This window comes from Propithecus coquereli, unplaced genomic scaffold (assembly GCF_000956105.1).
Source record: "Propithecus coquereli isolate 6110/MARCELLA unplaced genomic scaffold, Pcoq_1.0 Scaffold132, whole genome shotgun sequence".
In the NCBI taxonomy this organism is placed as follows: Eukaryota; Metazoa; Chordata; class Mammalia; order Primates; family Indriidae; genus Propithecus; species Propithecus coquereli.
This window is the reverse complement of record NW_012137414.1, coordinates 735,438-758,743: the sequence shown is the minus strand read 5'-3', so window position 1 is coordinate 758,743 and position 23,306 is coordinate 735,438. Positions and strand designations below refer to the sequence as shown.

At 40.9% G+C, this 23,306-nt stretch overlaps 1 protein-coding gene across 1 annotated transcript in view; it reads right to left on the bottom strand.

Moving 5' to 3' along the window:
* FIGF (c-fos induced growth factor (vascular endothelial growth factor D)) overlaps positions 1 to 23,306 on the bottom strand; it is a 39,437-nt gene that overhangs the window by 14,854 nt on the left and 1,277 nt on the right. Inside the window, exon 2 of the mRNA XM_012638699.1 lies at positions 7,035 to 7,245. Within this exon, the coding sequence (XP_012494153.1) occupies positions 7,035 to 7,245 (211 nt within the window). The remainder of the gene's footprint in view (positions 1 to 7,034; positions 7,246 to 23,306) is intronic.

The following is a 23,306-nucleotide window of genomic DNA, read 5'->3' as shown; positions in this document are numbered from 1 at the left end:
TGATTTGATCTCACTGTTTGTTATTGGTCTGTTCAAGAGTTCTATTTCTTCCTGCTTGAGTCTTGGGAGGTTGTGTGTTTCCAGGAACTTGTCCATTTTCTCTACATTCCCTAGTTTATGTGCATAGAGATTTACATAGTATTCATGGATGATGTTTTGTATTTCTGTGGTATCAGTTATAATGCCACCTTTTTCATTTGTGATTGAGCCTATTTGGGTCCTTTCTCTTTTGTTCTTGGTTAACCTAGTAAGAGGAGTGTTGATTTTGTTTATATTTTTGAAGAAGCCATTTTTTGTTTCATTAACCCTTTGTATTATTTTTTGGGGGGTTTTCCGATTCATTTAGTTCTGCTCTGGCCTCTGTTATTTCTTTTCTTCTGCTGGGCTTGGATTTGGTTTGTTCTTCTTTTTCCAGTTCCTTCAGGTGTGACATTAGGTTGTTAATTTATTATCTTTCTGTCTTTTTGATGTAGGCATTTATGGCCATGAATTTTCCCCTGAGGAATGCTTTTGCGGTGTCCCAAAGATTGTGATAACTTGTATCCCCTTTGCTGTTCAGCTCAAAGAATTTTTTGATTTCCATCTTAATTTCATTCTTGACCCAATAGTCATTCAGCAGCAGGTTATTTAATTTCCATGACTTTGTGTAGTTTTGTATGTTTCTGTTGTGATTGATTTCTACTTTTATTCTACTGTGGACTGAGAAGGTACATGGTATAACTTTGATTTTTTTGAATTTGTGGAGACCTGTTTTGTAGCCTAAGACATGATCAATCTTAGAGAATGTCCCATATGCTGCTGAGAAGAATATGTATTCTGTACTTTTGGGGTACAATGACCTATAAATGTCTGTTAGGTCCATTTGATTTAGAGTTTGGTTTAAGTTCATTATTTCTTTATTTATTTTCTGCCTTGATGATTTGTCAAGCTCTGACAGTGGGGAGTTGAGGTCCCCTGTGATTATGATGATGCTGTTTATTTCTTTCCTTAGCTCTAGTAAGATTTGCTTTATGTATTTGGGAGCTCCTGTGTTGGGTGCATATATGTTTAGGACTGTTATGTCTTCTTATTGGATCATTCCCTTTATCACTATATAATGACCCTTTTTGTCTTTCCTTACCTTTGTTGGCTTAAAGTCAATTTTATCTGATATGAGGATGGCTACACCTTTCTCTTTTGGTTTCTGTTTGCATGGAATATTTTTTTCCATCCTTTTACGTTGAGTCTGTGTGTGTTTTGTGGTTCAGATGTGTTTCCTGGAGACAGCAGATATTTGGGTTGTGTTCTTTCATCCATTCAGCCAGCCTATGTCTTTTGAGAGGAGCATTCATTTCTTTAAGTTCAATTATTTCCTTTCTTATGTTATCTAGATCTCTAGTGACTTTTTCATTTTTTTCATTGATTTCCTGAAATATTTTTTTGGCTTCTTTTTGTTGGTTTTCAACTTTCTCTTCAATTACATTCATGTTATTTGCCATCCATATTCTGAATTCCATTTCTGTCATTTCAACAATTTCCTTGTGAGTAGAGTCCACTACTGTACCTTCATTGTGTTCCTCTGGAGGTGTTGAACTATTTTGCTTTTTCATGTTGCCAGTGTTCTTTTGCTGATTTCTTCTCATCTGGCTCCTCTTCTCTTGGCTCTGGGTTGACAGGATTGCAGGGCACCTGCTTTCCTTTGCTGGGGACTCTCTTGAACCAAGTCCAGGAGTGATAACTGTTTAGGGCTAGAGGAGTCCTGAGTGAAGTTTTGGACCTCAGGGAGGTTCTGTCAGCCCAGCAGTAGTGGTGGGGACTCAGCTGTGTGGTCTTGGGGACCAGTCACCACTCTGGAGTCTCGGGGTGGAATTGCAGGCCTGGGGGGGGACCCAGGAGCTACAAGGGCAGAGCCTCAGAATCAAGCACAGTGAGAGCTTCATAGCTGGTTCTGGGGATTTCAGGGGCAAAGCCACCCATATGAGGGGCTGTTCCACCAGTGTGGGGATTGCTGATGCCCAGTCACAAAGGCGGGGGTTTGTCTCAGGGGCCCAGGGTCCATGTAGATGGGCTGGAGCTGCTGGTCAGCTGAAGTTCTCCCTCCACTCCTAGGATCCACTGAGGAAGTTGCCCCAGGTTTCTCAAGTGGTGCCAGTGGCATCTGAGGCTCCTCCTGTGTTCTGCTCCCATGCCAGAGAGGAGTTGTGCTCAGCCCTCAGTCATAGGGCTTGACACGGGGGAGCATCTATTCCCTCCCTAGCCCAGCTGGAGTGACGCAAAGGTTACTGCTGGATGGCTGGGTCCTGAGCAGACCTGGCTCTGTGCACCAGAGTGATCAGAATGTCATCAGTTGCAGAAGTCTGGAATCGGCAGGCACCAGATCTCTGCTGCACCTGCTCTTCAGTGGAATGTAACTGCACAGACTCTTAGCAGCTCACCAATCATCCCAGAGGTCCGCAGTGGAAGAGGGAGACCCCTCACCCATCGAGCTGCCTATAACTTTTGTTTCCCTCCTATAAAAAAAAAATATCCACTCGGGTTGCCTCTATCCCACTGTCTTCACCTCTTCCCAGTAGTATGAATTGCACTGGGACCCCCAGTTTAATCTCCGAGATAGTGGTCGATACTTGGGAGTAAGAATCTGCCACAGTCTTGAGTTGCTAGATGCTGAAATGAGTTGTTCTCCCTATACAGAGTTGTTCTCCCTGTCAGTGGTTGATGCTTACCAGAGCCAGCCAGCTGCTGTGATGTTCTTTTGTGCCTGTGATAAGCTCTAGTCCCTCAGGTGGAGTGCTTGAATGCCCCCAGGCTTTGGGTGGAGCCCTGTAGTTCCAAGGGGGTTGCTTGGACCCCACCATAGCAGAAGTGGGTGCAAGGGCAAGGCCCAGTGTGGTTAGGTTGTGTGAACCTTTGCAAAGCCTCAGCAGGGCTCAGAGGCTGTTTTCCCGGCTGCTAGGGGGAACTGCTGGGAGGAGGGTCAAGGCAGGTTCTCCAGACGGGGAGAGCTGTGCATAGGGGAGGGGCCACAAATCCCCAATGGCCCAGGTGCCACTTGGTTGCTATGGCACCCCGTGCTGGAATCTTCCCCACCAGAAGACCTGCCCTAGTCCAACAGCGCTGCTTTGAGCCTCAGCAGGGCACCAAGTTTACTTTCCTGGTCTCTAGGGAAAGCCATTGGAAGGAGAGTCAAGGCAGGTTCTCCAGACCACGAGGGCTGGTAGTGGGGGAGAGGCTGCAAATCCCCTCCATCCTGGGCGCCTGATTGTGCCATGCTTGGTTGTTAATGGCGCCCCAGGCTGGGATCTTTCCCACTGGAGGAGCCATTCTACTTCAACAGTGTGGCTTTCCTGTGGGGGTGATGAGTGCTCTCCCAGATGGCAGCATCTCAGACCCCCACAGTTTTCTCCCATCAGTTCTGCCCACATAGGCTCCCTCGCCTCCCCAGTCCAGCTCTCAAACCTCCGCCCTGTGTCCCCCAGCAACCTGCTCAAGTCCAGGGAACACTGGATCCAGTCTGCGTATCTGACCCACTGGCGTGTGTCTCCACAATAGGCTGGCGGACAAGGAGCTCCCAGATCAGGCACCCTGGGCCCACTGCAGGTCCTCAAGGGGGAAGGCGTGGGCCCCACTCTCTGTGAAACCCGCAGATTAGAGTACGTGTCATCTGGTGGCAGGGGGCAACTGCTTACCAACTTCTCAGCTCAAACTGCTCTCCCGGTTGCAGTGGGTGGGGGAGAGGTGGGAAATGATAAGCGTCCGAATGGAAGAAAGCTGGCTCTCCGGCCTCTGAGGTCACTCTTTGGAGGGGAGCTCCCGCACGGAATGTCCAAGCTCTGTGATCATGCAAGTTCTCCCCACAATTCCATGCTTGCCGCAGTGCTTGAGCTCATGGGAATGGAAAAGTCTTCAAGTAACTTGGTAGCCCACCGATCACTGAAGGAACTGGGTGGAGGAGAAAGAGATTCCCCTTTACCCTTTCACTGGGCTCCCAGCCTCTCTGGGTTTGATCCTTGCTGATATCTTTTTTCCTTTATTCTCTTCCTTCTCTGCTTCGTGATTTTCCTCTGTGAGGTCCCTGGCAGGCTCCGGCCCTTCTCTCTATGATCTTCACCTGAGCTGCATCCCCTCTCCTCGCTCCTTTATCTGAAGTCCTTCTTTCCCTCCGGAACAGTCCAGAAAGTGATTTCTCTAGTCCACCATCTTCCATTACACTCGAATTGTAGAGTTTATTATATGTTGGGGTGGGGTGGTGAAAATTTCTCGTGGTCAACAGCTTCCAAACTGACCCCCAATGATCCCTCGTCCTCATAGTGACACCCCTGTATAATTTTCCTCCTCCTGGGTGTGGGCTGAATCTAGTGACTCGCTTCTTATGAAAACACTACAAAAGTGACGGATGTCGCTTCCATGATGAGGTTAAAAAAGACTGCAGTCTCTATCTCTTGCAGGCTCGCCTCTCCCTGGGAAAAGTCCACATGGCAAGGAACTGAGGGTGGCCTCTGGCCAACACCCAGTGAGGAACTGGGACTCTCAGTCCAATAGCCTGTGAGGAAGGGCTTGAGTCCTGCAAACAATCACTGAGTGAACTTGGAAGCAGATTGTACCCCAGCTGAGCCTTGAGATGTCTGCAGCCCAAGTTGACTTCTTGACTGCAGCCTCTGGAGAGACCCTGAAGCAGAGAAACAAATCTAGGCCATGTCTGCATTACTGACTCATAGAAACTGTGAGATAAAAATGTTGTTTCAAGCAGCTAAGTTTTGGAGATGTTTTATGTAGCTATAGACAAACTTTTGTCCATTTTTACCCCATCTTCAAAAAACTTTCCCTAGATTAATCTGAATTCCCATATATGTAAACATATCTCACTGGAAGGGATAGAGAGGACCTCTGCTTGAAATATACCAATATAATATTGCTATTAGAGATCTACCCTAGCCTGAAAATTATTCCTTTAAACTATCTTTTCCATATCTTTTTTCCTTTTCTACCCCTTAATCCCAATTTTCTTCATATCTCAATTTTCTTCTTCAGTCACTGAAAACACAAAATACAAGCTGTTCGGCTGAAGAGCACTGCCTTATACTGCACAATTTACCAAAACTTTGTTTTCTTCATAATACAATCTATCCTGAGAAACCTTTTTTAAAACTTCTTGCTATGAATATTTCTGAAGGCTGTACACACGAGATATAAATTGCTCAATTAAGTATTAATATGGATATTGTTTAGTTCACCATTATTAATCATGAATCCTTGAAAAAAAAAGTAACCAACTTATGAAAATATTCCCTGTTTAAAATTTTACTTAAGTGTTGCTTTCCATTTGCTTTTTCTTTTTTTTACAAAACTAAGATTTGAAAGTTAGAATGGGAACATTTTAATCAACACTGTATGCAATTATGGCCAAGGCCACTGATTAAAGGCTTCATAACTCTTCTTTCCTACCGCCAAACACGACTGCTCTGCCTCAGGGAATTACCCTGAAATCCATGAGGGAGAGTTGATAACAATTTATAATTGGTGTAAAACATTAATTTGATCGTTTACTGCTTCTAACTTAATAAATAACTTTAGATGGTCCCCTATGTAATTAGGAGAGAAATTTTAGAGTTCACAAGTTCCATAATTTTTTATGGTTTTCTCTTTAGAAAATGTCAATGTCACCGACTTTTTTAGATCACCTGATCTTGGTTTTATGGTAACACTTGTCTTCACAGAGTTTCTCCAGGCTCACCTTGGGCCTTCAGACAGGTAATCTGGTTAAGGTCTTTGACCTCCAGATGAGTCGCACCCCTTTGTTTTCATGAAGCCCATGCTAATTCACCACATAGAAACAACTAGAGCTTCAAACCCCTGGCTGAAGTGGGTTTGAGACCATGGTTCCCACCATCTCAACTGACTTGCACACAGTCGTACACATGAACACTCATGCTCGTGGTGCCGCCGAGAGATTTTTCGCCTCTATGCACAGCCTGCTCCACAACCAACAACAGAGGCCTGTGAAACATCATCATTTATTTACAAATGGAAAAAAATATAGTCAACTCTAGGTAGAAAGAAAAGAATCTTGGCTTAGTGGCTGATTCGGATTACATGATACATATAATCAGTTACCAGTTAATCATGTTAATCAAATGTAGAATGCTAGATCATCAGTGTCATGGTAGCTTCTTGTATGTTTTGACATGTCCTCAAAAAGTTAAATGCCTAATCAGAGGCCACACAACTTTACTTGGCAAGCATTTCATGCATTGAGGCACAATACATACATACACCGGTTTTCTTATAAAGAGCGATCACCTTACGAGACAAAAATCATTCCCTTTATTTCAAATTATGTTGTTTTCTAGTCTGGAGTTTTGATCATTTTGTCTTAAGTATTTTCTCCCTTTGTTATTCTCTTAGTAATACCAGTACCTAATATTACAACTCAGCTTCCAACTTCTACTTTTCGCTTTTATTAAAAATCACACAATTTTGAAGAATTAAAAAGCTATACTGCCCAGGAATTTGAGGCTGCAGTGAGCTATGATCAGGCCACTGCACTCCAGCCTGGGCAACAGAGCGAGATCTTGTCTCATAAAAAAAAAAAAAAAAAAAAAAGAAAGAAAGAAAAGAAAAAGTTTCTTGAAAAATGAAAAGCTATACCTAAATCTACTGGTTTTTATCTATGCATGTATGGCAATAGAATGCTCCTCATGGATGAATTCTTAGATTGTTTTATTTTTTAAGCAAACCCAATGATTTTATTTTCTATTCAGAACAGTCTTTCTGGGTTTGTTTTGCTCCCACATCTTTGAGTTAAATTTATTTCTATATTTTGAAGTGTTCTTTTGTGTTGGTGTTTTTTAAATCTCAAAATCATATTGAATATATTTCTCTTTGGAATAAACATAAAAAAATCAGGATTCTCCACTAATACCAAAGTTATGAAATCAATGACTCCCGTTTGTTCTCCCTCTGACACGTGCCTGCCCTACTCAAACTTTTGGAAGAAGTTGGTGCGTTTGTCACCATCTGATAAAAAAAAGGATTTGCCTCCACAGCCATACACCTACCTTTTAGGGTTTCAATGTCATAGAAAGTTGCCGCAAACCTGGTGGACCGATGGGATGCTGAGCGAGAGTCCATACTGGTGAAACTTTTGAGTCTCAGCCGGCATCTCCACAGCTTCCAGTCCTCAGAGTGCGTGATTCGCAGCAGTTCCTCCAAACTAGAAGCAGCCCTAATCTGCTGTTCAGATCGTTCTAACATTGACCGAGATGACTGCTTAAAAAAAACACAAAAATAGCGGTTTAAGAATAAGTAAATAAATTTTAAATTTGTCATGATAACCTTCATTGCTAACACTTAAAAATGGAAATAGATGTGAAAAGAAATTAGAGAAATTATTCAAATGGATGCCAGTGACTAGGAAAAAGGATATCTTCTAGTATTTTTGATTCACATTCTTCTCATTTTTGACTGAATCAAAGGATTTACTTATTCCTCCTGGCTCTTCAGGACACTTACAAAGAATATTGTAATGGGTTGTATGGTGGACCTCAAAATGGTATGTCCACATCCTGGCCCCCGGAACCTGTGAACATTACCTTATTTGGGAAAAGGATCTGTACAGATGGAATGAAGGTATGGATCTTGAAATGAGATCATCCTGGATTACCCATGTGGACCCTAAATACTGTACAATGACAAGTGTCCTTATAAGAAACAGAAGAGAAGACACAGACACAGAGGAGAAGCCCCTGTGCAGAAAAGGCGGAGATTGGAGTGTTGTAGCCATGAGTCAAGGACTACCTAGAGCCACCAGAAGCTGGAAGAAGCAAGAAAAGAGGGCATGCAGCCCTGCTGACACCTTGATTTCAGAAACCTGGATGCCAGAACTATGAGAAGATAAATCTCTGTTCTCTTAAACCATCGAGTTTGTGGTGATGTGTTACTGCAGCCACAGGAAACTAATGTAGGGGTTTATCATACTATTTTGTGACAAAAGCTAATGACAATTTTTTCATCTCTGTTATTTGAGAAACTGATCCACAAAGTCCTGGGGACCCTGCCTACAGTCACACAAGAAAGAAAGATCTCCTTCCAGACCCTGATAACCTGAATTTCCTGACTTCTAGCCTTCTGCATATTTTTTTTCTTTTAAAACCTGTTTACTATTTCAAAAACAGAAATTTTTTCCCTGATAAAATACTCTTCTAGAGTTTATGTTGAAAATTTGCTGTGCACACAGTTGCATGAACTGTATTGGCTGATATAATGCAACTGTATCGAATGGATTTGTGAGAAACAAAGACTCAGTCAATCAAAGGTTTTCAGTATGTAGCCTCTTGTTCAAAATTGGGGGCTTAGTTATATAAATAACGGTACATGTATACAACAAAATACTATGTGATCATCACAAACAATGTAGAGGTATATTGGGACAGAATGAACTGAGATCCTCCGTGGAATGTGCTGGAGAAATGATAAGGTGATCTGCCTATGGCTAGGACCTGGAATTTTCTCTTGCTGAGCCTGTAGTTACTGGGTGCTTTGTTTTGCTGGGTGGTTGGGATATGTAGGCTCAGGGCATTTTTAGTGCTGGGATGAGGGAGGGGACAAAGGGCCAGTGTGGCTGTAGAATTGTGCTGAGAGAGAAGGTGGAAAGGAGAGGTGAATGTCAGCTGCCTGCTACAGGGGGATGACGAGTGGGGAAAAGTAGAGATGAGCGAATGGGACTTTCAAAAAGCTTTACATCGGGTGGCGTGATGTACAACTTCCTCCACTGCCCCTCAAAACCTATAGTTAAAATCTTTATCATTCATCAGTCTTTTGGGAATATGAATTTTTTTTTTAGATATGATAATGGATACCCAGAGTTGTCCAAAGGTGGGTGCTGAGAAGAGCAGTGTGGTTCAAGTTATGTGTGATTCAGTTATGATATGATCTCTTTTAAAATCACTTGTGTGTGTATAATGCACGTACATACATATATACGTACACACATACATATATGTATATATGAAGAACATCTGGAGACAGAGACATCAAAATGTAAACAGCTGTTATTCCTAATTCAGCCTGCTGCCTGCCTGTTTTTGTAAACAAAGTTTTATTGGCACACAGCCATGTCCATTCATTTACATATTGCCTTTGGCTGCTTTCATGCTACAATGGAAGAGTTGAGAAGTTGCCACAGAGACCTTCATGGCAGTTTCAATCTGAGGCCACTGTCCTTTTTTTTATGAATTCTTTAATTTTCTCAGCCATTATCCTTTTCATTATTCCTTCTATTATACTATCTCTACTGTCTTTACTTACCAGACATGTGTTGGAACCTTTAAATCATCTTGTATGTCACTTAAATGTGCTTTTGGATTTATGTATTTTTTCTCCTTCATCTCTCTTTAATGTTTTATGAGTAAATGAATTGGTCCATCTTCCCAATCACCAATTTTCCAATTGTGTAAGTCTAGAGTTTATTTTGTGAAGTTTTTAATTTCAATCACCATATTTCTAATTTCAAGTATTTCTACTTTATTCTTCTTCCTATCTACTTTCTGTTTCATTTCTGTATGTTCTTCCAAATTTGTCATTCTTATTTTATGAATATTTTTCTTTTCCGTATCTCTTTAAGGTCCTAAATGTACCTATTGTAAGTATTTCTTCAAATTATTTTGTTTTAACTTTACATGTATGATTTGTATCCTGATTATTCATTTTATTGCTATCATTCTTAGTAATAATTATATCTATGTGATTTGGAATTTTGTTTAGTAGCTTCATTTTCATTGGGAGATTATTTTTCTTTCTCACTATTCTTTCCTCAACATTTAGAAGTTTTGTAGTTGCACCTCCTGACTCCTTAGGGTCTGAATCCAGAATTTTGTTGGGTATTTATGATTCAGGGATCAGCTTAGCTCAAGTTCTAGTTGCAAGGAAGTATCTGCTTCCTCCTTTGCCTTTAGTTAAGCAGTTTTGTAGAAGACTCAGCTCCAAGCAGTAAAGAGCAGTAACTCTTTCCTTTCTCTTCTGTGGATCTATGGAGTGCACTCACACAGCCCATTTCCTACTGGAGCTGAATTCTCGACGGCCTCTGCCTTCCAGACTCAAATGTATCAGTCCTGCAGCTTCAGCTTCATGGTTTGTTTTAGTACCATTTCTGCAAATGCTTGTCATCTGCACATGCTTACCATCGTTTGACCGATTTTATATTCTATGGACTAAACAAGATCTCAAAACATGAATCTACAAGGTCATCTTACTTGGAAGTCCAGATGTGTGAGTGTGTGTGTGTGTGTGTGTGTGTGTGTGTGTGTATGTGTGTGGTTTGATAAAGGCAGGAGAATTTTGAACATGTTGATAAGCTGAGGAAAAGAGGCAATGGAGAGGAAGACACAGAAAGCATATGCAGGAGAGAGAAGGCAGGGACCTGGAAGGGTTGGTTTGACATGTACCAGAGAGAAATGGACACAGTATGAATAGACGAGAGGATCACCCTCGGAGACTGGAGGAACGGAGGGAGTGACATGGGTTTGTAGATAGGGATAGCAGGACTGCCTAAGAAGCTCAGTATGCTCATATCTATGGTGTCTCACTTCTCTATGAAATTGGAATCAAGGCGATTTTCTGAGAGGGAGGGGAGGGGGAAGCACGAGGAGCATAGATTGGGTTTGTGGAATCGGCACTGAATTTAAGTGGCTTGCCACAGCTTCTTCATCTAAGAAATCTGGGGATGAACTGAATAATTGCTAATATCTCTGGCAACTCTGAAATTCAATGATTCTTCATTAAGGATCATTTATCAATAGTCTCTCTTTTCCTGATTATTCATTCCATTCCCTCTTCTAGTTGGGATGGTATAACTTCTTCATAGCCAATTCAATCTTCAAAATAAAATTTTGTGACAACACTGCTTCCCCATGAAAATAAACCAATCAAATAGCTTTTAAAAAACATTTAAATTGAAGCATATTGAATGGATGTTTCTTTATTGAGGCAAATTTCATCTAATACTATCCAAAAATACAGACTGACATATGGCATCATAATTCTTACAGGTTCCAATTCAATCTCAGAAATATTTTTAAACTGTCCAACCATGAGAACTCAGGAGAAAATATGAAATCTCTGGATTGAATTAAAGCCATTAAATGGCTCAAATGACTTGCCTCATCATAAAAAATGCAGTGCTTACTCAAGTACTCAGAGTTACTTTAGCATACTTTAAGCTTCATAATTTAAAGCCTAGTTTGAAGTAAGTTAGAAATTGCAGACAATCATTTTGCTGTTATAAGTGGAAGTTCTAACAATTCAACATAAGAAGAAACCTGATGACTAATTTATCGGGCATACATTTACAAAGGGTGTAGAATGGCTGTTCCCGGTGGGCTTTCTGCGCTGGCTGATTTTCGTATAATCAAGTTTATGTTATCTACTTGAGCATGACAAAAATAAGGATTAAAAAGTGCGACTGTAATCTTTAATACGTACTTAAACCATTGATTTCAATGGTTTTAATTACTAAACCTTTGCCAAATAAGTTGCTCATAATTTCTTCCTATTTTCTGATGGAAGTGCTAATCAAAACTAAAATAACTAAAAGGCAGTCAGCAAGAGGAAGGAAATGCAGCAGGATTACCAGATCTCTGCTTTTTATTATAGCAGCAGCTTTTTGATGGTAATTAATCCAAGACTGTTAGCAATTTTAATCCTAATTAACAAATCATTCTCTGATTTCTTGGCTACCACAAGCCAGTTTCTAAACTGTGAGGCTTGAAGTCTTTGTAACAAAACTTTACCATCATTTGAATGCATACTTCTTTCTGTGGGACAATTTTAAGGGTAGTCATTTCTCCTTCTGTTAATTTCTAAGTTCACACAGCATTCTTCCCTGAGGAAGCACAAACATCTCCACAGCCCAGACTTAGGGATTAATCCAGGTCACATGTGACCAAGATGGCAGGCAAAATGTTTGGAAAGGTATGGTGGTGGGGTTTGTAGGAGAAATTTTGTCCACGTTGTGGAGAAGTCAAAGGCATTCTGTACTCCTACTAATTTTGATCTCTCAATTTCCATCCCCTCTCCCCTGAAAAAAAATATCTGGTCAAGTAACACATTCAAAGTATGAACAAAGGCATTATTTGAGGACACCAAGGAGCCCCACTGAAAAAAAATGGAAGGAGATTCACTTTGGTTGGGCACAGAGCAGGTATGGGAGTGGGGAAACTGGTAAATAAGATTAGGAAGAAGGGTTGGTGAAGTAAGATATCACTTCACGTTCGGTAGAATGGCCGTAATCAACTCCCACCCCTGCCTAGTTCTAGTCTCTTTGTCACATGGATTCCTATCACCCTATCTGTCTCCTCCCCAGGACTGACCACCACTGACACTAATGAATTATTTGTGTCATTACCTGTTTAGTGTTTGTCTTCCTCACTAGGCTGTAAAAGCCACTTGAGCAGTAATGGTATCTGTCTTATTTGTCTAGCAATAGTAAGAGCTGAATAAATATTTATTAAATGTCTGAATAAACATATTGATTCACCAAAAGCTATAGAAAATTTAACCTCGAGATTATTCATTTATTCAAACTACATCATTTATCGTTTAACTCTCTTCCTTCAGGTGTTCTCCTTGCAGGTCCAAAACAAATGTCACTTCTTCCATCAAGCGTTTCATGCAGCCCCTTACTTAGACCACATTATTTATGAACTCATTGCATTTCCCTTACTAGACTGCAATCTCCTTGAGAGTAGGATACATCCCTATTCATCTTTTTTTACATAATAAATACTTAATACATATCTGATGAAGGAATTTATAAGTAATAAATACATACATGCTTCTGACAAATAGCAATTGGACCTTCGTGTGGTCTGTTTAATCTTTTGTATAGAGTACTGCTTCTCAAAACTGAATGTGCGTACTAATTACCTGGGGATCTTGTGAAAATGCAGATTCTGATGAGGAAGGCTTGGGGTGACACCTAGGATGCTGGATTTCTAACAAGCTCCCAGGTGATGGCAATACTGTTGGTTGGCTGACTACACTTTGAGAAGGGCTTGAAGCAGAGGTTCCAAATCTTGGCTTCACCTTGAATCTACCTGGGAAGAAGCTTCAGAAAAATACTGATATTCAGATCCCATCCTCAGAGATTCTCATTTAATGGGTCTTGGGTCACAGCTTTGCCATCAGGATTTTTTTTTAGGCTTCCCGAGTATTGGCCTTAGAGGAAGCTGGGTGGGAGTATACAGGAACTCTCTATACTATCTTTGCAACTTTTCTGTAAATCTGAAAATACTTCCAAATAAAAAGTTTATGTAAAAAGAAATCTTCCCAAGCAGCTTTAATGAGTACTACTAATTTAGGGCTTAGTGCATGCTGATTTTAAGTTCAAAGACCTGGGTTAGTGTCTGAGCTCCATACAAGTCCACTAATCTTCAGTAGGGAATGAATGGTTGATGCATGTTGAGAGTCTTTACATCTCTTGGAGTTATACCTTGGGTTCAAAATATTCGCATAAATATCTTGCTGAACTGGGTTTATGAAGCCTTTTCCTAACTCAAGGCACCTGACTGTGGACCAGTTCCCAATCTATATGACTTTCTCAAGATTGAGGACCAAGAATATTGTTTTCCAGGCTAAACAGCAGGATAAGGTTGGCTGCCTTATGTGACACCATCCTAAATGACAGACTAAATTACCTCTCAAATTCCCAAAAAGCTAAAAAAATCCCATTTCTCAAAATAAAATTAAAAATAATAGGTATTGCTTTAACATACTGAAATTCAACAGAAAGTATAACCTATAGTCCTTTAGAAAGCAGTCCTAAAACATATTTGAGAGAAAATATAAATGAGAATATAAACATAGATGCCAAATGGAAGGAGTTTGGCTTCGGAGTACACAGCTGGGTTCTGACCCTACCTCGGAGCCGTCGGGCCGTCAGCAGAGGTCTAAGTGGAGATGCTGGCTACTTTCCTCAAAGAATTACAAAAAGCTTTTCTTGGGCCATTCTAGTCTCATGCTATTAAGAGTTCTCCTGTTCTAGATATGGAAAAGGAGATCAGCTTTGCTAAATTCCTCCCTGGACATCTTGAGAGCTGTGGGTTTAAGGCTATGCTTCCAAACCTTGTAAAAATTGTTGATGCTATTGTCTTTGTCAAATTGTGTTGGCATTATGTCTTCACGAAGCTTGGTGATAAAGGGGTGTGGTGAATAGAATTTGTATATTTAGAATATCCAAAAGCTTTGGGGTGAGTTATGGAGGGAACACATTTCACACAATTTTCCCTACATTTGCTTAAGGATTTATGAGCAAATCCTTGCCTGGGGGAGGTACTGGAGTTCAGGGGAACTGAAGTCAGCTGTTTCCCTTTGCAGTGGGTTTGGGAAGATGGATCAGGTTGCAACACAAATAGTTCTGTATTCCCTCCACCTCTTAGCAACTTCTGTTTCACTGGAAGAGCATTTTGCATTTCCTCTTTAACCTGATGGCATAGGCTCAGCCGGAATCATCCAATTTTTCCTGGTTTGGGTTCTAAGTTGCACTGTCATGCTGCGCTCCTAGCTGTCTTCCCCCACCTGCCAAGGAATCTTCCCAGGTCATGTTAGACTTGAGTCCAAGTTGAAGTTTTGTGACTTTGCCTCCCCATAGCTCTCAAGTGGAAATAACACCCCGGAAAAGGAAGCTTTGCCTAATATCATAAACCACTCTGTCATCTAGAAAAACAGCTCGTTGGAGAGGAGAGAGCATAGATTTGAATTGTTCAAAACTGGTTTTGAATGGTAACATTCTGGAAAATGTGTTGGCAGTTTCTTATAATGATAAACATACGTTCACCATACGGCCCCGCAGTCCTACTCCTGGGAATTTACCCTTGATAAATGAAGCCTTATGTTCACATAAAAACATGTACATGACTGTTTACAGTAGCTTTATTCGTAATAGCCAAAAACTGGAAACAATCTGTGTGTCATTCAATGTGCGAATGTTTAAGTAATCTATGGAATACTACTCAGAAATAAGAATGAATGAACTACTGGTATCTGGGTGGACCATAATGCCTTGGATGAATCTCAAAGGCATTATGAGTTAAAGAAGCCAATCTCAAAGTGTTACATACTGTATGATTCCATTTATATGACATTCCCAAAAAACCAAAATGATAGTGATGGAGAACAGATCAGCGGTTGCCAGAGGTTGGGAAGAGGGTCTGACTATAAAAGGGTAAGTGAATTTTGGGGGATAATGGAACAGTTCTGTATCCTGATTATGGCTGTGGTTACATAAATCTCTATATATAAATTCATAGAACTGCACACCAAAAAGGAAAATTGTCAATTTTACTGTATAATAAGTTAAAAATAAAATAAGCTGGCTTTGAATCAAGGCACATTCCTTTTTAGCTTTTTGACTGAGGATAAATTATCTAACTTCTTTAAGACCGGGTTTCCTCATTTATGAGATGGCAGTGTTGATACTATTCACCTCACAGAGCTGATGTGGAGATTGTATGAGGCCATATGTGGGGAATAAATAGAGTAGGCACAGAATAAATGTTCATTTCCTCTCTTTTCTTTCCTCCTAGGTGTTGGGGTTTAGAGATCTGTGTTTTATGGTCCTCGATAGCCCTTAGTAACCAGCATGGTGAGCTTGAAAACAGCAAGATGTGGCAACTTCCATCATAGTAAATAAAAATTAAAAAACAAAATAACTTTCCAGAGTAAATCAAGGACAAACTTTCCCCCTGCCCCTGCTCCTTTTAAAAACATTTCTAGGTTGTATTTTCAGATAAAAGGCTAATCTAAAAGTATCTGCTCAGGCTTTACATGTATCTTTATGGGTGCATGAAGAAAAAGAAAACCCCACTTCTTAAACTTTTGTGTTTTTTATTAGGGTCTGGCCTTACCCAGAACAGATGGTGTCTGATAATATGGGGCACACCATGGAGGGCAGGGTGGAGAACGCACACTTGTTAATACCTATTGCTGTGTCTGCTCAGATGGAACCTGCGAGGGCCTGGTCCTGTTTCTCTGAAATCCAGAAACCTGGCCATTTGGGGGAGGGGTGGGTTGTCTTTCATTTCAGGGGCCTCATGTTACTGGTGGCTCTTTTATTTATACAGTTCTATATTTAAATGAATATACGAGAAATCCAGGGTGCTTAATTAAACTTAGACGGAGGAAAGGAAGTAAAAATGCAGGAAAAGTGTATGTGGAGTGCATTTGAGTGTGTGTGCATGTGTATACATGGCTGTCTGAGTTTTTAGGGAGGTACCGGAGGCTGAGATTCCTGGGCCCTCCACGTCCTCCAATTTGATAAAACCTGCTGGTGGTTTTCTCCCAAGCCAAGTCATCTAGCATTGGAGGAGATGGCTATGCCCCCCTCCTTTTACATATTTGCAATCTGTGCTCTACTCAAATGCCTCTGTTCCCACTTGACACAACTGTGTTTAGGAAATGTGGGGGTGGATGGGTATGGGGTGGGCTTGAATGGCAAGATAGCCCTAGACCCTCTAAAATTACGCTATGAACAACTCCAAGAGTATAGATTCCTGAAGTCCGTTACAGTCTATCACTGATCTCGAAGATCAAGGGCCCAATGTCTAAGGAAACCACCCAAAGCCTTTATGGTGATTAGGTTATCGTTAAAAACAATTTCAGTCCCTCCCCTCCCCTCCAAGGGAATGTATTTCCCAGCCCTATTGATATTGGGTCATGTGATCTGCTTTGACCAATGGGACATTACAAGACATGATGCAAGTAGAGGCTTGCACGATTCTCCATTTCCGCCATCACTGCAAGCACACGCTCCTGGTAGCCCACTGATCCGAGGAGGATGAGAGATATGTGGGGCAGACCCACACTCAACCTATGCCTTGAGGCTTGAGCCTCTGACCCAAAAAGACATAAAAGAGAATAAATTAGTGATGTCTTAAGTCACTGAAATTTGGACTGGTTGCCATTATTGTGGCAATAGTTAACTGCTACGGCCTTATTTCAGCCTAAGTATAGCATAATCCATTGGATGGGAAAAGAATCTTTATGCAAAACCTTATTGTCCCTTCTACAAAGCAGCCCTGCTGTGCCACTGGCAGTCAGCCAGCACGCACCTTTTCACATAAACACCCACTGATCTCCTGCTCCCCTTCCTTACTGACATCCTCTGCACTATCTGGGACGCCCAATGATCCCCAGTCTTACTGTGACAATGTAGGTATGAACCAAGCACACCATTGCAAATCTGCTTTTACTTTTACATCCCACTCTGTTCTTTTTATGCAGTCTCTTATTTAGGATGATTTTGGGGGCATTCATTCAATCAAAATTACATTCTCTCTAACACTCTCCATAATGGAACTGTAAGCAACAGCAAAAATGTGCCATATGTCATTTTCTCTTTCCAGAAGCAATGCTAGCCAAACCTAGATGTCAGGAAATCAGTACTTATCTCCAGCATGTGAGTGTTATAGTGATTTAGTAATACTCAATGAATGAGAAAAAGAGAATCAGTACAAAAGATTGTATTATTACTCAAAGTCTCAGGCATTAAAATTATCCTTCCCACAGGCCAAACTGAACTGCTTGGTGGTTGGTAAGACATGCAAATAACTAAGACATCTTTATTTTATAAAAATATCATTTCCACTCATGTGCCTGGCACACGGTAGACATTCCACAAATGTTTACTGAACTGAATGTGCATCTTTCCTTCTCCCAGGGAGAAGGAGCCTCCTGAGCAGCAGAATAAACCCGTCTTCCTTCAGCACACTTTACCCCAGTGACCAGCCATGATCATTTCTCATCTTCACTGAAGTTGTTCTGAGTATGGAAACCTGATTTTCTAAGCAAAGCATAGGTTCTCCCATCCATTAAAGGAAGCATGATGGAAATCAGGGAATTTTTTTCTTCTTACTCTGTCCCCTCCTACCTCTCCAAAATTGTGTCAGTACAATTCATTCTCTAGCACTGCTGTAAGATTGGGAGTGTTTTCAACACCCTACAAGCAAAGGAATGTCTAGAAGCACTTCGAAGTGATCAAAGTTGTGTGTGATAGTCATTAATACTGTTCACCAAATATTTCCAGCTTTCTACCTTCTGAGCACATGGTAGGATTGCACTTCCTGGCCCCCTGTGGCTAGATGGGGCAATGGGTCAAGGGGCTGTGACCAGAAGTGATATGTGTCACCTATGCTGGGCCACAGCATTTAAGTGCCAGGGTGAGATTCTCCAGGACTCTCCCTTCCTCCATCAGGAGTGATTCATAGCTTTCGAGTTGTGGGTGCTCAGCCAACTTCATCCCCATGCGGTATTGATCCTGGACGAACCAGGGTGGCCATGTGGGATGAGCAATGAAGAAACTTCTGTTGTTTACGAGCCATCAAGATTTTGGGGGTATTTGTTATTACAGCATATCCTGACCTAGCCTGACTGTTAAAGTCTCTGACCAGAGTACTGTGCCATAATTTCCCATGTCTTTACAAACCACCTAGCATAAAATGAAAACATAGGTGGCACTTCTAAGGATGTCAGGGATGAAGGAAAACATCAAGGCATCTAAATTTTGTCCAGACCCACTGCGCAGCCAGACACTGCTTTGTCCATCTCTCTGTGAGCAGGCTGGAAGGATGGGCTAAGGTGACTTCCCTCTATAACTGTGGCTCCTAGAAGTGAACACCTTATAGGATGGCTTGTGCCTACAAGGACACTGGAAACTCTGATACATCCACCCAAATCCTATCCTATACTCAGAAAAACAGTGCAGGGTAAATACACTGCCTTAGGAAAAAATGCTTTAGAATTAAAAACAATCATGAAATGAGAGAAGCCATGATGAGAGTAGATGTTGGAGACTATTTAATAGAATAGTTTACATCCTGGATTTCTCGATTGCCAGAAGCCTAGTCCATCAGTCAGTCAACAAACACTGTTTTAGTACCCACTCTGTTATAGGCTTTGCACAAGGTGGTTAGGTTACTGCAAGTTCCTCTTCTCAAAGAGCTTTCATTCTAGTGGATAGTGACAAAGCGATAAACATATACACAAGCAAATTAAAAAACTCAGGTATGGATGTGTACCATGATGGAGATAAAATAGTGTAATGACACATAACACAGTTGGCAAACTATGACCTGTGGGCCAAATCCAACCTGCAGCCTGTTTTTCCATGGCCTGTGAGCTAAGAATGATTTTATACATTTTTAAGTGGTTGAAACAGGCCGGGCGTGGTGGCTAATGCCTGTAATCCTACCACTCTGGGAGGCCAAGGCAGGAAGATCACTTGAGCTCAGGAGTTCAAGATCAGCAAGAGTGAGACCCCCATCTCTAGTAAAAATACAAAAAATTAGCCAGGCATTGTGGTGCGTGCCTGTAGTCCCAGGTACTCGGGAGGCTGAGGCAGAAGGATCCCTTGAGCCCAGGAGTTTGAGGTTGCAGTGAGTTATGATGACGCCATCGCACTCTACCCGGGGTGACAGAGCAAGACTCTGTCTCAAAAATAAATAAATAAATAGTTGAAACAAATGAAAAGAAGATTTCGTGATGCAGGAAAAATACATAAAATTCAAATTTCAGTGTCCATAAAGTTTTATTGGAGCACAGCCACATCCTGCATGATCTGCCCTGGCTACTCTTCCAACCTCAACAACTACACCTCTGCCCTCTGACTCACCCCCTCCAGCCACAGTCCCCCTGGCTAATACCCAGATGCCCAAGTCAACTCCCTACCCCCACCATGGCCATTGCCCTGATGGTTGCCTCTGCCTCCTCACTCCCTTCAGGGCTCTGCACAAACTTAACTGAATTAGAGAGATCTTCCCTACTGTCACTGTGTCCCCTCCCCCTACTTGATTTTTTTCATGGCGCTTATCGCCCCTGATAAATGTACAGATTTGTATATTGTCAGCCTCCACCCACCACACTTGGAATACAAGTTCCAAGAGCATTGAAACATTGTCTTATTTCCTGCCACATTCCCAGCCCCTAGATCAATGCCTAGATATAGTAGGTGCCCAGTAAATACTTGTTGAATAAATAAATGAATGAATTGTCAAATATTGGAAAGTTCCAATGAGAGAAAAAGGCGATTCTTTATGAACTAGGACATCACAACTAGCCAAGGCTTTCCTGATGCAGGGGGGGCCTCAGGGTGTCTTTACTGTATTACACCCTAGTGTCTTAGTAGGAACTGTAAGAAGTAGTGGCAAGGGAGAGAGAAAAGTAGACTCACCACCATAAAAGCAACCTAAGAAGAAATGTTTCATCTCATCTCAACTACATTCCCAATTATATCCAGTTTCCACTCTCTCTTCTTATTCTAAATGGTAGGAAAAAGTTGGGCCTAGAAATGTGGTCAGAAACAATTTTATTGTCACTTGTGTCCCGATTTCTCTAGCACCTCTATCCAATTGTGATAATAATGAATGTGGCTGGGAGCTCCAGGTCTTATTACATCAAGTTCTACATGGAATCATCTGTGTGACAAATACCATATTCTTATTTCAGAAATTGTCTTTTTAAGAGGTTTACAGTTAAAGGTTTATCTACGAATCTAAATCAGGATTTTTAAATTAAAAAATAAGTCACACAAAGAGGCACTATATTAAAGATGTAAGATATAGGGGGTTCTTTCGTATCCTGGGTACCAATAATATGGCTATAGTGATATAAAAGCTTCAACAATCAGTTATAAGTGACTAACTAGGTTAAAAATAAATCCGTGTATAATAGAAACATATAACTCAACACATTTAACTACAAGGTTATAAGTGAAGAAGAAATTAATGGAAGATATTTCAGATGTCCTTTGTGCCAAGGACTGTGCTTGACAGAAAAGTAGACCAGAGCTCCTTGGGCCATTTGACCAGCAACAAAGTCAATGGACTTTCCTGTACATGACTTTGGAAGTAGAAACAGGGTGGGGAGTAAGAGTGGGTCTGCTTCCTGGAATTAAATATGGAAAGTTCACGTCAGCCCTTGTTCAATTCACTTGAGAGACATTTTCAGAAGAAGGCAAGTGACACAAAAGTAATGAAGTCTTATGAGCCATGTGCCTTCTTATGAAAGTTAGAGGTATCCCCCATTCATGTGGATCTTGGACTTATTCTAGTCTTACACAAAATTTCAATGACTCCATCACCCAGAAATATTCTTCTATCAGTGAAATTAAGAAAGAGGTTGGATAAAAGAGGTAGTATACAGAGAAGATGAAGAATGAAACAAATTTTGTCAGAAAAAAAGTTGTGAAAGCCTATCATGACCTAAAATTATTCCTTTATTGCCATATTGACATGTCTTCAACAGTGGCATTGAAAAGATTTATGAAGGCTGGCTTCCCCTAACATCTTAAGAAGACTCCCAAGATTCCTGGTGATAAGAATTGTGTATTAAATAAGCCAGAAATAATGCTAGCCAAAAGGCCAATGTGAATGGCAGGGCAGTGACACTGCAAGTCCTTACTTACCAAATGTCCAGAGTGCCTATCACATTGTACTCAGGGATATCAAATATAGATGGGAGTCTGTGTGGATGGAGCACTCTAGAGTTGTGCAGTGCACAACCTGTGAAACTGAATATGACTATCTGAACTGTATAAAAGCTGGAGAAAATAGAAACTGAAATAAATCCCATGTCTAGGCAGTAATCTGACTATATTAGTGAGCCAAGCATAGGCATTGGGTAACCTTACTTCTAAAAGAAAACGTGTTCTTAGACTGAGAAACTTAACATGTAAACAGTATATACAATGGATTTGAAATCTCAAGGTGAGATTTTCAAACAGATTTGTCTCAGTTCAAATGTTCCACACACTGCTGACCCCAAACAGCTATACTTCCAAGCGCAAGTGGCAAGACTAATGAAAGTAGGATGACTTATGCTCAAATGGCATTAAACACGATTGTCCAGGATACTAGGAGATGTTTGCATGGTTGCTGGAAGAAAAAACTGTTCACGGACACATAGAACTGTAGTAGAGGCAATGCTAGTCTAGACTGAAAAACAGGACAATGTTCAAAGCTAGAAAGTGAAAACTGGGCCAGGGTTGGTGGGAGGGCAACCTAGGGACAGAACTGGCAACAACATCCATTCTGGAAACTAGGTGATTAGAGGAGGGGAGGATGGGGAGAAGAATATGCTCGTGGACATAGTACTGAGGAAGACCATGACAATTTCTTACAATAAATGAAATATTTTTATCTCAAAAAGCAAGAAAATCAAATTAAACACCAGCATTCTAAACCATTATCATCTTGAATATGTTTTGACACTAAATTTTAATTTCAACAAGAACACTAATGCGAAGAATATACTTCTTCTTAGATTTTCTCTTGAGAAAAAGTTGGGGAAAAAAGAAAACTATAACCAATATTATATACCCCATTATCCCTCAGCACCCTGGCACATCTATGCCAAAACTTCTCTTTAACTATAGGCAACTCTTTCCTTCATACCTGAAATCATTTAACTTAGCTGAGGGTTGGGTGGCCATAAGCTCAGTATATGTAGCTTCACTTTTTAAAGGAAATGCTGATATATAAGAAAGAAATTACAAACAGTATTAGTAAGCATATAACGCTGCATCTTCCATGTGTAAGGACCTGTTTTCTGTCATATGCAAATTAAGCTGCTCTCCTCCGTTGTCCCATTAAACAAATTTATATGTTAACAGTAAATTCAAAACATTTAAAACTTCACAGTGCTCAGGACACCTAAAGAATTCTTGGTGTTGGTACTCTTTAAAAGAGCTAAGCAACCTAAAGAATATTACTTGTTTCCCACAATTCAGAGTCTCCTCTCTTGTACCATCAAATCAATTGATGTTTTACAAGTAAAACAGAAACATTTTAAAACTCGAAGAGCTCAGCACATCTAAAGGATTTCCAACTTTTGTGGACTTAAAAAAAGCTGGACTGTCTGGAAAGTCTTATTTGCTTCAAACAAGTCAGGCTTTTTCTCCTGTTACTTATGCTCAAAATCGGATTCCCCTTTCCCTACAATCTGGCCTTGAGATCCAACATCAAGGCTGGTGGCAGTGAAGTGGAGCTGGAGACTGTGATTTGTCCCATGTACCTTTGGAATTTGAAAAGTTAGAAAGGTGTGCGTTGCTAGACAAGGGGACTCTCTACCCCTAACTCGGTGTTGTTCGACCTTTTTTTATTATCAACCCCCACCTATGCCAACCAGGAGACTTTTTAGACATTTTTTCTTCTATGAAATTTTAATACAGATATACCATATATATGTTTATGCCCTGTATGTATATCTGTGCTTTATATATCAAAAAAGTAGGCCAGGCGCGGTGACTCACGCCTGTAATCCTAGCACTCTGGGAGGCCGAGGCG